The 15,149-nt window shown below is 39.7% G+C and overlaps 1 protein-coding gene and 1 pseudogene across 6 annotated transcripts in view; one reads left to right on the top strand and one right to left on the bottom strand.

Annotated features, from left to right (window-relative positions):
• Nucleotides 1–15,149, bottom strand: part of ACTR3B (actin related protein 3B) — a 146,201-nt gene that overhangs the window by 108,380 nt on the left and 22,672 nt on the right. For all 6 annotated transcript variants that reach the window (XM_087433501.1, XM_087433518.1, XM_087433490.1 and 3 more), the window contains 2 exons: nt 6,780–6,904; nt 5,728–5,838 (listed from right to left, as the gene is read on the bottom strand). In XM_087433501.1, the coding sequence (XP_087289627.1) occupies nt 5,728–5,838; nt 6,780–6,904 (236 nt within the window). The remainder of the gene's footprint in view (nt 1–5,727; nt 5,839–6,779; nt 6,905–15,149) is intronic.
• Nucleotides 299–1,039, top strand: LOC106801808 (large ribosomal subunit protein uL30 pseudogene; annotated as a pseudogene).

Below are 15,149 nucleotides of genomic sequence, written 5' to 3'. Positions count from 1 at the left end.
CTGGCTGCCAAACAATTCACCATCTGTTAAGAATTTACATTAAAATCTGTATACTTCCATTTAATGGAAGATTTACAATATAATTAAGTTCTCCTGGCTCTTGAATCAAACTTAGCATTAGTAAGGCCATATTCTCAGAGGTTCTGAGAACCATAATCATAAATCCATTTCTTCCTCAATCCTCCATTTCTTCTATGTTTACTACCAGTAATTGTTCCTTTAGAAGACCAATTTAGAGGCTCGCCGTCTTTAAGTGGACGGTGCATATGCACCAACTTCCTCTTTTCCAGCTGGAACCATGGAGGGTGCAGAAGAGAAGAGAAAGAAGGTTTCTGCTGTGCCAGAAACTCTTAAAGAAAAAGCGAAGGAATTTCACAGAGCTGAAGATCAAGCGCCTGAGAAAGAAGTTTGCCCAAAAGAGGCTTCGAAAGGCAAGGAGGAAGCTTATCTATGAAAAAGCTAAGCACTACCACAAGGAATATAGGCAGATGTACAGAACAGAGATTCGAATGGCTAGGACGGCAAGAAAAGCTGGCAACCTCTATGCACCTGTGGAACCCATCGGCACTTGTCCTCAGGATCAGAGGCATCAGCGGTGTGAGCCCAGAGGTCTGGAAGGTGCTGCAGCTTCTTCGCCCTCACCAGATCTTCAAGGGCACCTTGTGGAGCTCAAGAAGCTTCAGTTAGCATGCTGAGGACTACAGAACCATATACTGCACGGGGGTACCTGGACCTGAAGTCAGTAAATACACTGATCTACAAGTGTGGGTATGGCAAGATTAACAAGCTCATTCCCCTGACAGATAACACATTGACTGCTCAATCTCTCGGTAAAGATGGTACCATTTGCATGGAGGATCTGATTGATGAGATCTATACTGTTGGAAAACATTTCAAAGAAGCAAACAACTTCCTGTGGCCCTTCAAATTATCTTCTCCACAAGGTGGAATGAAGAAAAAGACCACCCATTTTGTAGAAGGTGGAGATGCTGGCAACAGGGAAGACTAGATCAACAGGCTTATTAGAAGGACGAACTAAGGTATCTACCATGATTATTTTTGTAATCTGGTCAGTAAAGAAACAGTGACTTGCAAAACTTTCTTGCTTTCAAAAAAAAAAAAGAGGGGCCGGCCCAGTGGCGCAAGCGGTTAAGTGCGCGCGCTCCGCTGCGGCGGCCCGGGGTTCGCTGGTTCGGATCCCGGGCGCGCACCGACGCACTGCTTGGTAAGCCATGCTGTGGCGGCGTCCCATATAAAGTGGAGGAAGATAGGCACAGATGTTAGCCCAGGGCCGTCTTCCTCAGCAAAAAAAAAAAAGAGGAGGATTGGCGGATGTTAGCTCAGGGCTGATCTCCTCACCAAAAAAAAAAAAAAAAAGAATATCGTAACTGACAAACAATAATGTACAACAAAAATTTCACAGTAAAGAAAAAAAAAAAGACAACAACCAAATTAAATAAAACCTTCCCAAACCATTATTTATAACAAAATCTAAATTGAAGGTATTGATGGGGCCAGCCCAGTAGCGTAGTGGTTAAGTTCACGCACTCCGCCTCAGAGGCCCGGGGTTCGCAGGTTCAAATCCCGGGCGCGGACCTATGCACCGCTTCTCAAGTCATGCTGTGGCAGTTACCATACACAGTAGACAAGGATGGGCATGGATGTTAGCCCAGGGCCAGTCTTCCTCAGCAAAAAGAGGAGGATTGGCAACAGAAGTTAGTTCAGCTCAAATAAATAAATTGAAGGTATTGAGTTTATCTTGTTTTTCTTCAATATTGAATCATATAATTAAAACATCACACAAATGCAAGCTACATAAACATTTTTACTCATAATAATGGTAAAATATCATCTGGTATTGATTCAAAAATAATCAGAACCATAAAAACCAATCCATATTTCTGGAAAAAGATAGCAAACGGAACACATGTATCTAATATTCCTCTACCCACATACCCCTCTATAACTGCAGTAAAGAAACTTTTTTAAAATATAAATCCTCGGGGCTGGCCCGGTGGCGCAAGTGGTTAGGTGCGCGCGCTCCGCTTCAGCGGCCCAGGGTCTGTGGGTTTGGATCCCAGGCACACACCGATGCACCACTTGTCAAGCCACACTGTGGTGGTGTCCCATATAAAGCAGAGGAGGATGGGCACGGATATTAGCCCACGGCCAACTTCCTCAGCAAAAAGAAGAGGATTGGCGTCGGATGTTAGCTCAGGGCTGACCTTCCTCACACACACAAAAAAAAGTATAAATCCTCAAGGAAGGGATACTAAGAGAGGAGACGACAATATACTGGAAGCTGGGAAGCACACAGGCCAGCAGTAACTAACCTCGCAAACCCAAGGGAGCAAGCTCTGCACGGCTGGTGGCCACTGAAGTGGGCAGAGCAGGTCTAAGTCACGCTCAAGTACCAGCAAGGGAACTAGGACAGTAAGTCAGGACATGGCACATGTCATGGTTAATTTTACGTGTCAAGTTGATGGGGCTAAGAGATGCCCAGATGGCTGGTAAAACATTATTTCTGGGTGTGTCTGTGAGGGTGTTTCTGGAGGAGACTAGGATTCAGTAGACTGAGTAAGGAGATCGGCCCTCACCACTGTGGACAGGCACCATCCAATCGTGGGAGAAGGGCCCAAACAGAACAAAAAGAGAAGAGGCGATTCTCTCTCCCTCCCCTGAGCTGGGACACCCATCCTCCTTGCTCTCGGACACGGGAGCTCCTGGTTCTTGGGCCTTCTTGAGCAGCACATGCTGTTTGCTCTTTCTTGTTTGATTCATATTCAAAAAGTTTCCAAATCTCTTCTGAAGTTACAACTCGATTTCCACTTAAGAGCACTGCAACTCTTTAAAACACAGGATTCTGCTTTGTTTTTTTGGTTTTTTGTGAGGAAGATCGGCCCTGAGCTAACATCTGCCAATCCTCCTCTTTTTGCTGAGGAAGACTGGCCCTGGGCTAACATCCATGCCCATCTTCCTCCACTTTATATGGGATGCCGCTACAGCACGGCTTGATGAGCGGTGCGACGGTGCGCGCCCAGGATCCGAACCGGCGAACCCCGGGCCGCCGAAGCAGAGCTCGCGCACTTAACCGCTTGCGCACTTAACCGCTTGCGCCACCAGGCCGGCCCCCAGGATTCTGCTTTGAACTCTGGGCAGTTCAGTAGTGGAGAAGAGTATGATCCTCATTTGCTATCTGCTCGATCCACATGACCAGTACGAACTGAGTCTCTGAAACTTCTTGAAAAAATGAGCCACAATGATCTCATTTTCACCCTGTATGCTCAGATGCCTGGTCACAGCAGTCAACCACTGTGAGCCACTAAGGGACCTATAACTCAGACCTCTTAGACTCGCTTCTACCAAGAAGCCTCATCTGATGCAGCAGTTCAGTAAATGCCCTCAATTAACTTCCATGACGTGGCCATAAATCTCTATACCTGCTCTCCTCCCCTTAACCACTCCATTAACTGACAATTAAGGGCGTAAATCTGAAAGAAGTTCCCCATTCTCACCACCTCCTCAATCACATCACACAATGAACTGACGTGCAGAATTCAAAGCACAATCCATATAATAGAGTATTTTCTTATCTTTAATAAACTTGATTATTTCTGAATGTTCATTGCAAGTCCTCATTTTTGGCACATGGACTTTAGCTTTTCCAAATTTACACCAAACACCTCCAATTCCTTCCTGGCAAGTGGTTTTAGCTTACTAGCCTATGTATGCCAGTGAATCAGAAAAACACTTCTTTCAGGAGAAACCTCCTCTGAGCTATGTCCTGGTGGTGTGCACTTGCTCCACAGGCCTAAGATGAGACGTCCCTCCAAGTGGAGGAAGAGGGAGAACTCCTGGCACGTAAGCTGAAGCAGACAGAAGGAAGCAGCTGGGCACAGTGCCCGGTCCTAACACGCCATCCAACAGGTAGTTACGTGATGTGCTCAACAAGGAGAAATGCCAAATGCGACAGGTGGGAATCTGTGATTTGTTTTGGCTATAAAGAAAAAGCCGCTCAGACACACTGTCAGTTTCCTGGCTCCATTTATTTCACATAAACCACTGCAGACGCACAGGAGAGAACATATACAGTGGCCTGTAAAACGCAGTTCTCATACTTGGCAATTCCTAGTTGTGAAGATACAGCCAGAAAACCAGATCAGAGCACTTTCAAGGACTTGCTTTAATAGATATTAAATATATATATTCCACTACCTACCATAATAGCCTTGTGGTTAACATACTTTAAGACAGATAAGTCTAAAGAGACATTTGATATTTAACATTAGAAAGAATTACATAATTGGATCTGGGACCATTTGACAATGTACTTACATGGAAAAAATCCAAAGCTAAACTACACAGGTCTTAATATGCAGCTTATGTTACATGCAATTGCTCTCTATAAAGCAAGCGTTTTGTACAGGTAATTAATTTTAACTTAAAAAGAACGTTTCATGGAAGGAAACACATGTTGAGTAGAACAACAGAACAAATTCCATAACCAAGAGATATGTCTTCTCATTTCTCTGTAATGTTTTATTTTGTTTGAACAAGATCAATTAAGTACAGTAGTCTTTCCTTATCCCCAGGGGATACGGTCCAAGACCCCCTGTGGGTGCCTGAAACTGCAGATAGTCCTGAGCCCTATATACACGATGTTTTTTCCTATGCATACACACCTATGATACAGTTTAATTTATAAATCAGGCACAGTAAGAGATTAACAACTAATAATAAAATAGAAGAATTATTACAATATACTGTAATAAAAGTTAAGTAAATGTGGTCTCTCTCTCAAAGTATCTTATTGTACTGTACTCATCCTTCTTCTTCTTGTGATGATTGTGAGGTGATACAATGCCTACGTGATGAGATGAAGTGAAGTGGATGACTAGACACTGTGACATAGCGTTATTTTTGGACACAGTTGACCGCAGGTAACTGAAACCTCGGATAAGGGTAGACTACTGTACCATAATCAGGGCCCATAACTCAGCTCAAGTTTTTACAGTAAGATTTAAACCCTGGCAAAATAACATCTTGACTCAGGTTCCTCTGTTATAAGAAGCAAAAATCATAGTCACCCAGTTACTTCACGAGGATATCAAAGTACACAGTTGGTTTCCTACCCAAATCCATTCCTCCCTCCATCTTCCTTGCTGTTGGAGACCTGTTTAGGTACTTACTCCTGGGGCCAGGTGATCAGAGATGGTCCCCCCCCCAGCCCCAGGGAGAGAGTCTTGATTAATCTAAACCTGTCAAGGTAATTCCATTACCCCTGCTAATGACCAGGTTAGGCATGGACGGATGGGCAAATCTGCTGGGAAGGTTTCTGGGAAAGGGATTCTTAATTCTTAAGAAGTGCTTCTACCTCTGAAAGCAGATACACCAAGAGGTGGTATAGAAACTTGGGCAGCCATCCCTGGAGCCTGATGGAGGGAGCCAGAAGGCTCAGCCAGCGCACTAGGCTGTGTCCTTGCTTCCATCACTGGGCTGCTGAAATAATCAGCCCTGGAAATGCCCAATTCCAGCCCTCCTGTTTTGTGAGATAATGTGTCCCTTTTGATTTTAGACATTTTTGTTGAGCCTTCTGTTATCTGCCAAAGAAGCACCCCAATTCACACAAATAGCTTTAGCAGGAATTAAAAATTCCCCAGGGAAGAATATCTTGAGTTTAAAATCAGAATTTACAGGGATATATTCCTCTTAGTTCCAATTACTCACCATTAAAAAATAATGATCCTCAGGTTCAGCTCGAAGATATTTAAAAATCACTTGTTCCATGAACCTTTCCATAAGATCCCAGTCTTCAATTATTCCATGTCTTATTGGCCACTAAAGCAAGAGACAGCACAGTAAGCCAAGCTTCAGTTCACAACAGCAAGAGTGACGGTCTAACCGCTCTGGCCCGGAAGAGACTGAGTTATTGGAGAATAAAGGTCTCCTCCACAGGAAGTGAACGTTAATTCACGTACAGGAACAACAGGCACTCGCACGGAAAGATTAAGTTATGTTATTGTTTATATTCTACTCCACCCATTTCTAAGTACAAAGAATCATCTCAACAATGGGGTAAAGATGGAAAAGTGCAGCTAATCCACCATACCATTCAATCCGGAGCCCTTTTTTTTTATAGAACAAATGTCCAGTTAAATAATTTTAGTGCTTCTAATTTTAGTGCTTCTTTTTAATTAATCAATCTGCAACTTTCCACATCTGACAGATTCATCAGTCAACCTGCAACCTTCCATAGGAGCGGATCTTGCTCTCACATGTAACCCCCCATTCCCTGAGTCAATCCCGCATTCCAGGGCTTTGTAAATTCACTTGATTGCCCACATCAAAAATACCCTATTCAGGGCTGGCCTGGTGGCGCAAGCGGTTAAGTGCACGTGCTCTGCTTCGGTGGCCTGGGGTTCCCAAGTTCAGATCCTGGGCACGCACCAACGCACCGCTTGTCAGGCCATGCTGTGGTGGGGTCCCATGTAAAGCGGAGGAAGACAGGCATGGATGTTAGCTCAGGGCCAACCTTCCTCAGCAAAAAAAAAAAAGAGGAAGATTGGCATCGGATGTTAGCTCAGGGCTGATCTTCCTCACAAAAAAAATAAATACCCTATTCAAAAACAAGGACAAAACCTCTTTTCAAACATAAGAATAAAAACACATTCCATAACTCACAGGTACAATTTCTAGATAATCCACCATTCTGCACTCTACGTTCTACTGCTCTGTGTCTGGCTGCACGCTGAAAGAAGCAGCTCTCGTCAGGAGCCTACCTTGGTGGCATACGTGGGTTTATCTACAGCTTCGTCCCCTATGAAGAAGTCCAGGTCATCCACTCCCCTCAACACTCTCCTCTGGGCTTGGTCAACCACCTTTGCCGACTCTCTGATGGCAATGCCTAAAAGACAGCACACAGATCCCATCACTATGCACATCTGCATGAGCAAGAAAAGATAATACAATCCCTACGTAAGCACAAGTAAATCTTCAATGTTAGCGTTTTATCTGTGGTCGAAGGTGTTCTCGGAAAAGACACTGAGTACATAAAATTTTAATACAGAAACAAGTTATTATGTTCCAGTATTACTTTCAGAATGGCACAAAGGAATTTAGTTGGTCTGCTTTTAATGCTGACAGAAGCTACATTACTAAATTTCTCAGTTTCATCTGGAAAAATCCCTCAAGATAGTAAGTGCAATGTATACATCAGTAGGTTCCAAATTTTAAAACGCAATATGGAAGGAGACAAAATTAAAAACATAACACAGAAGAGGAGAGTAAACTGAAAAATAATGCCTATATGCTCTCATTTTAATAAAACTCTGCATCAGATAGATTTAAAATATATTTTTAGTCTTGTTACAGAAAAGAAAAGACTTCGAATTAAAAGGAAAAACTAGAAGGTTGCTGGCTAATATCTGTCACAAAAAGAAAAGTACAATAATCAAACAACTGTATTATGTAAAAATATTAATGGCTTTATGATACATTATTTTAATAAGAGCTTAATCTTGATATTTGGGAATATACTTAGTAGTAAATAATCACATAAAACTTCACTCCAGAATTTAACATCTAATGAAATGTAGAAAGCTTCACAAAGATTCAATTTTCCATTTAAATTCCTAACCTTGGTCACACTTTGAGCTCCCAGAAACTCACCTTCACCAAATTTATTCTAAAAAGAATTAGTAAACATATACAACTATTTTTAAAAGTAAATTATCTGAAATCTGTAATTTATTACAGATGAAGAATGGCAACAAAGCTATAAGAGTGAATTTGAATGCTTTTTCTCAGAGAGGCATCTTGAAGCAACAGGCTGAAGAAGTGAAAGAGATACAGGACAGAAATCCTCTTCTCACTCCAACTCACTGTCACGTTTAGTCTTGAAGTCTTCAAGTTAACAAAAGGCGGCACAAATCTAAAGGACAGAATTTCTGCAGGACTGAAGAAGCAGGGGTGACGTGGAAATGCTGGGGACTGAATCTAGAGAGAGCATCCCAGTCAGAAGCAGGGCGCATGTCTGGAGCATGAGGCTCAGAATGGGGACAGAAAAGTTTGTTGGGCCATAACTTACTAAAGCGATCTGCAGAAATAAACAAACCCATCTCTGAAAACGGACCACACCACTCAATGGTACACTGACAGACACCACACAGGACCCCAGGTATTTCTAAGGGCCCCTGGCAAGACAGCTTACAGCAGACCTCAAAAATCCTCACACAGTGTGCCAGCACAAGTCACAGACTCTATCCCCTCGACAAGACCAAACTTAATTATGCATGAATTTAGAATTAAACTGCCAAGTCAATACAAAAGATTGTGAAGAGACAAAGGCAAAAAGATTCTGCAAACCATGACATCATTCACATTTCCCAAGAATTTGAGGGCAATATATTTAACCAAAAGAAAAATCACCACCTTAAAGAAAAAAATGCTAAACTTAGGGAGAATGAAACTACCACAAAATTTAAATGACAACAAAGTAAATCTTATCCCTCCCAAAAAGGTAGGTCAAAGTACACTGACCCCAAATCATAGTAGATCTATGTTTTAGCGGCCCTCAGAAATAACAAAAAACAAAAAATCATAAAGTATACTTCTTTTAACTATTATATAGGAAGTAACTGAATCCATGAAAGAGAGTAAAGGTATACAGAGCTTATATTCAAAATCTTTTATTTGTACCTATGAAAAGCAAAACATGGTCTAAACAGTCCTTATGAACACAATGGAGAAATGTGTCTAAGACAGTAGTTATCAATGAACATCTATGAGTACTGACAGATTATATGACTCATCATAGAATAATGACCTGTGTCACTCCAGCAGCTATCTCCAGCACACCACAGCATACTACAGAACCCCGACTCACGTATAAACAGAGAAGGCTAGAAATGTACAGAGGACACTAAAATGGAAAGGACAATAAATATAACAGATAATGGAATCAACATTTAAACATTCCAACTAGTTACATACATGTGGCATCCCCATGCAATAGGATATCATGAAGCCATGAAAAAGAATGAAGCAGTCCTTCATGTATTAATCTAGAAGGATCACTAAGAAGTGGTGTTATGAGAAAAAAAACAAGGTGTAAAACAGTGCATGTGGTATGCCACCACTTGGGGAAAAACATATGTCTGTGTACATTTGCTGGTGTATGTAGAGAGTACCTAAGGAAGGATACACAAGAAACCAGAAACAGTAGTTGCCATCTAAGAGGGGAAGTGAGTGGGAGAAGGTCAATTTTCACTGTACATCTTTTTATATATACAGTTCACTTTTATGTCACATGAAGACATTACCTATTCAATATTAATTAAATTTGGACTTCTGCTTCTGGAAAGATGGAGTAAACACACTTTTCCCTATTCCTCTCAATAAGTCCAGCTAGAATCCCTGGACTTCATATATTAAAGAAACACAAAAAGATGCTGAGAGGTGAAGAGAAGAAAGCAGACTGGCTAGGGACCTCAGGACCCTAGGAACAACACAGTGGTGAGTTCTCTACGTCTTCTTTTTGTCTCATATATCCCATACCCAGGTGCTCGAAAAGCCGGCAACCCAGGAACACCAATAGGCACAAACAAAAAAGGTCCCCAAAAAAGCCTGCTATCTCTAGCCAAAGGAGATGAAAGGGGCAGCCTGAAAAGACAGAAAACCTTAAAACAATAACCAGACTCCAATCAACACCAGAGAAAAACAAACCCCCCACCCTCAGTGTCAGTGGATACCACGTGGGGAGCCAGGACCTCCATCCCACGCAGCAGAAACAAGCCCCTCTCCTTCCACACTGGGGTTCTGTCAGAGGAAGCCCACCAGAAAGCCAGGACTTCCACCACCACCAGCAGTAACAAGGCACCCTCGCCTCCCAGCCAGGATGTTATCTGCAGAGGCCTAGTGGGGAGCCTGAACTCCTAACCCCACTCAGCAGTAACATGGAGCCCCTCTCCAGCTGAGCGTCAACAAAGGCCAAGAAGAAAATCAGAACTTTGACCCCAATCTGGCATTAACAGGGGCATCCCCCTGCCCCTGCTGGAGCCATATCAAAAATGACTTACTTCAACCATAAAAGAAAAAGAAATCTTATCATTTGTGACAACATCAATGGACCTTGAGGGCATTAGGCTAAATAAAATAAGTCAAACAGAGAGAGACAAATACCGTCAAGTATTTGTAGGATCAAGACAAGTACGATCTCACTTATATGTGGAATCTAAAAAGAAAAAAAAGAAAAAAAAAAAACTAAGCTCATAGATACAGAGAACAGAGTGGTGGTTGCCAGAGGCAGGGGGTGGGGGTGGGTGAAATGGGTGAAAGCAGTCAAAAGGCACAAACTTCCAGTTATAAAATAAATAAGTTATGGGGATATAATGTACAGCATGGCAACTATAGTTAATAATAATGTATCGCATATTTGAAAGTTGCTAAGAAAGTAAATCTTAAAAGTTCTCATCACAAGAAAAAAAATTCTGTTAACTATGTATGGTGATGGATGTTAACTAAACTTATTGTGGTGATCATTTCACAATATATACAAATATTGAATCATTATCTTGTACATCTGAAATTAATATAATATTGTATGTCAATTATACCTCAATAAAAAAATAAACAATCCAAAAAAAAGAAAAGAAGTGACTTGCTGATACATAAGATTTCAATAAGATCCAGAATCTCATAATGTAATACCCAAAATGTCCAGGTTTCAACAAAAAAAAAAATCTCTCACCATAGGAAGAACCAGGAACATCTCAACTAAAATGAGAAAAGACAACACATGCCAACACTGGGATGACACAGATAATAGAATTATCGAACAAGATTTTAGGAGCCATCAAAAACGCTTCAGTGAGCAATTACAAACACACTGGAAACAAATGGAAAATAAAAGAAAGTCTCAGTAAAGAAACACAAAGTCACAGCAAAGCTAGAAGATATAAAAACAAAACCACATGGAAATTTTAGAACTAAAAAACACAATACCTGAAGTAAAAATCTCAATGGATGGGCTCAAGAGCAGAAAAGGACAGAGGAAAGAATCACTGAACTTGAAGACAGAACAACAGAAATTACCCCATCTGAACCACAAAGAGAAAACAGACTGATAAACAAATGAACAGGGCCTCCAGGACACATGGGATATATAACAAAAGCTCTAACATTCATGTCTTCCAAGTCCCAGAAGGAGAAGAAAAAGGAGGTAGGGCTGAAAAAGTATTCAAAGAAATAATCACTAAAAATTTGCCAAATTTGGCAAAAAAATACATAAACCTACAGATTCAAGACTGAACAACCTCCAACAGGATAAACCCAAAGAAATCCACACCAAGACCCATTATAGTCAAACCTCTAAAAACTGAAGACCAAAGGAAAAATTCTGAAAGCCTCCAGCAAATTTCTCATCAGAAACCAAGGAGCCCAGAAGGAAATGGCACACTTTTCAAGTGCTGAGAGAAATGCCACTCAGGACTCTACATTCAGCAAAAACATCACTCAAAAGCAAATCAAGATGTTCTCAGATGAACAAAAACTAACAGAATTTGTCACCAGCACTATCTACTCTGAAAAAATGGCTCAAGAGAGTTCTCCAAACAGACAGGAAACGATAAAAACAAAAAAGAATCTTGGAACATCAAGAAGGAAGAAAGAACAAGGGAAAGAGCAAAAATATGGGTAATTACAATTACTTTCCTTCTCCTCTTGAGTTTTATAAATTACGCTTAGTAGTTGAAACAAAAATTATAACAGGGATGTGCTTCTCAGTGTATGTAGGGGAAATATTTAAATCAATTACATGAGAAGGGGGCGGTAAAGGGTCATAAAAGGAGGTAAGAGTTCTACATTTCAGTCAAAATGATAAAATGTTGACACCCAGCAGACTGAGAAAAGTTATGTACGTATAACGTGATAGCTAGAGCAACCACTTAAAAAGCAATGCAAGAGACCTACTCAAAAACGCCATAGATAAATCAAAATGAAATTCTAAAACATGCTCAAGTATCCACAGGAAGTTAGGTAAAACAAGACAAAGAAATCAAAAACAGAAAGAACAAACAGAAAAAGCACTGATCAGTAATTACAATAAATGTAAGTGGTCTAAATACAGCAATTAAAAGACAGATATTGGCAGAGTGGATTAAAAAAAACGTGACTGAACTGTATGCTGTCTACAAGAAACTCTCTTCAAATGTAATGATATATGAAGGTTGAAAGCAGAAAAACAGAAAAAGATATTCTATGCAAACCTTAATCGAAGAAAGCATGGGTGGTTATATTGTTATCAGAAAAAGTAAACTTTATAGCAAGGAAAGTTACCACTGATAGAGAGGGACACTAAATAATGATAAAAGGTCAATCCATCAAGAAGACATGGCGGGCCAGCCCCGTGGCTTAGCGGTTAAGTGCGCGCGCTCCGCTGCTGGCGGCCCGGGTTCGGATCCCGGGCGCGCACCGACGCACCGCTTCTCCGGCCATGCTGAGGCCGCGTCCCACATACAGCAACTAGAAGGTTGTGCAGCTATGACATACAACTATCTGCTGGGGCTTTGGGGGAAAAAATAAACAAATAAAATCTTTAAAAAAAAAAAAAAAAAAAGAAGACATGGCAATCCTAAATGTGTATGTACTAAAGCATGGAGCAGAAAAATATGTGACTCAGAAGCTGACAGGAGAAACAGGTAAATCCACAATTATAGCTGTAGATTTCAACACCTTTCCCTCAATTGATCCAACAAGTAGACAGAAAATCAGCAAAGACAGAGAACTCAACAATACCATCAACCTTCAGGATCTAACCAACATGTACAGAACACTCCACCCACCAAACACACATTGTTCTCAAACGTCCATGCAACCTAAATAAATCTTACACTGCGCCATGAAGCAAACCTCAACAAGCTTAAAAGAACTGAAGTCACACAGTGTGCTTTCTGACTACAACAGGATTAACCCAGAAATCAGTAACAGAAAGATAACAAGAAAATCCTCTCAAACGCTTGGAAACTAAACAACAAAAAAAAAATCCATGGATCAAATAGGAAGTCTTAGGAAAGCTAAAAACTACATGAATGGAATGAAAATGAAAATACAAAATATCTAAATGTGTCGGACACAGCTAAAGCAGTAATAGAGGAAAAATTTTAACACTAAACGCTTACATTAGAAAAGAGAAAAAGTCTCAAATCAATAACTGAAGTTCTCACCTTAGGAATCTAGAAAAGGAAGAGCAAAATAAACCCAAAGCAAGAAAAAGGAAGGAAATAAAGTGCAGAAATCAATAAAATTTAAAAGAAAAATCGATGAATCAAAAAGCTGGTTCATCAAAAGTTAAAACTTTTGCTCTGTAAAAGACCCTGTGAAGAAGATAAAAAGACAAGCTACACACTGGGAGAAATTATTTGCAGACCACATACCTGACAAAGGACTCTTATCTGGTATACATAAAGAACTCTCAAAATGTAACAGTAAAAATACAAACAATCCAATTAGAAAATGAGCAGAAGACATGAAGAGACATCTCAGGGAAAAGGATATTCAGATGGCAAATAAGCACATGAAAAGATGTTCAACATCACTAGCCATTAAGGAAATGAAAATTAAGACCATGCTGAGATATCACTACATACTTATTAGAACCTAAAATAAAAAATAGTGACAATACCAAATGCTGGCAAGGATGTGGTACAACCAGCTCTCTCATACATAGCTGGTGGAAATGCAAAATGGTACAGCCATTATGGGAAATACTTTGGCAGTTTCTTAATACTAAACATAAATTTGCCATACAACCTAGCAACTGCACCACACAGTATTTATCCAGAGAACTGAAAATTATGTCCACAGAAAAACCTGTACACAATTGTTCATAGCAGCTTTATTTGGAAGATTATCAGGGAGAGTATATCTCAGGAAGAGTACACCTAAAGATTTAGATATAAATTCCATATCTTAAGAACACTTGCTATGGCAGCTGACAGACAACAGTAATTTTTTAAATAAAAATATCCAGTATATTTTCCAAAAGAATGTCATATATTTTACTCAACCTTCAAGGAATAAGTAATTCCTATCTTATATAAACTGTTCCAAGGAAGAGAAAAAGAAAGTTAACAAACTCATTTTATAGAGCCAGTATAATTTTGATATATAAACCAAAGAAAAATAGTACAAGAAAGGAAAATTATAGACCAATCTCACTTTTGATTATTGATGTAAAAATCTCAAATAAAAATTTGCTAATACAATTCAGCACGTACTTGGTATTTCATAACCAAGTAGGGTTTATCTCAAGAATGACATAAATGACTGTTCAATATTTGAAAATATATTAATGTAATTCATTATATTAGGAGCTTAAATGTCCAAAACCATATGATCATCTCAATAGATACAGAGAAAGCCTTAAATGTCAATATCCATTCATCATTAAAAAAAAAAACTCTTAGTAAACTAGGAATAGAAGGGCACTGTATTAACCTGAAAAAAGCATTTCCGCAAAAACCTACAGCAATCACCAATGAAACACTAAAACCATTCTCTTTAAAGTCAGAAAGACAAGCACCTGCAATCTCCAATCCTCGTCACTACAGTAGTAGAAGTTCCAGCCAGTGCAAAAAGACCAAGAAAAAATTACGAAGTATTGGGATTGGAAGAGACAAAACAACCACTATTTGCAGTTAATACAACAGTCTGTATAGAAAACTTAAAAGACTCTGCAGGCTATTAGAACAAATAAGAGAGGTCAACAAGGTTGTTGTATTCAAAAACAACTTAAAAAACTCACTAGCATTCCCACATATTAGCACTTACTAATTAGAAAATGTAATTTAAAAAAATTCACAAGAGCAACAAAAACACTAAGGCACCTAAAAATAAATCTAGCAAAAGGTGCGTGTGAGCTTTTTGAAGAATATTACAAACACTATAGAATATTACAAAACACTCCTGAAACATGAGACATGAATAAATAATAAAACATACGTATCATATTCATGGATAGGAAAACTCAAGTCATAAAGACGTCAAATTTTTCCCAAATTAATCTATAAATTGAATGTTTCTCTAATCAAAACCCCATTATAATTTTTTATGGACCTTAAACTGATTCTAAAACTTACAATAAAGAGTAAAGG

This window comes from Ceratotherium simum, chromosome 1 (genome assembly GCF_057802395.1).
Source record: "Ceratotherium simum simum isolate JZ-2026a chromosome 1, ASM5780239v1, whole genome shotgun sequence".
Lineage (NCBI taxonomy): Eukaryota > Metazoa > Chordata > Mammalia > Perissodactyla > Rhinocerotidae > Ceratotherium > Ceratotherium simum.
The sequence above is the reverse complement of the archived record's forward strand: the minus strand, read 5'-3'. Positions and strand labels throughout refer to the sequence as shown.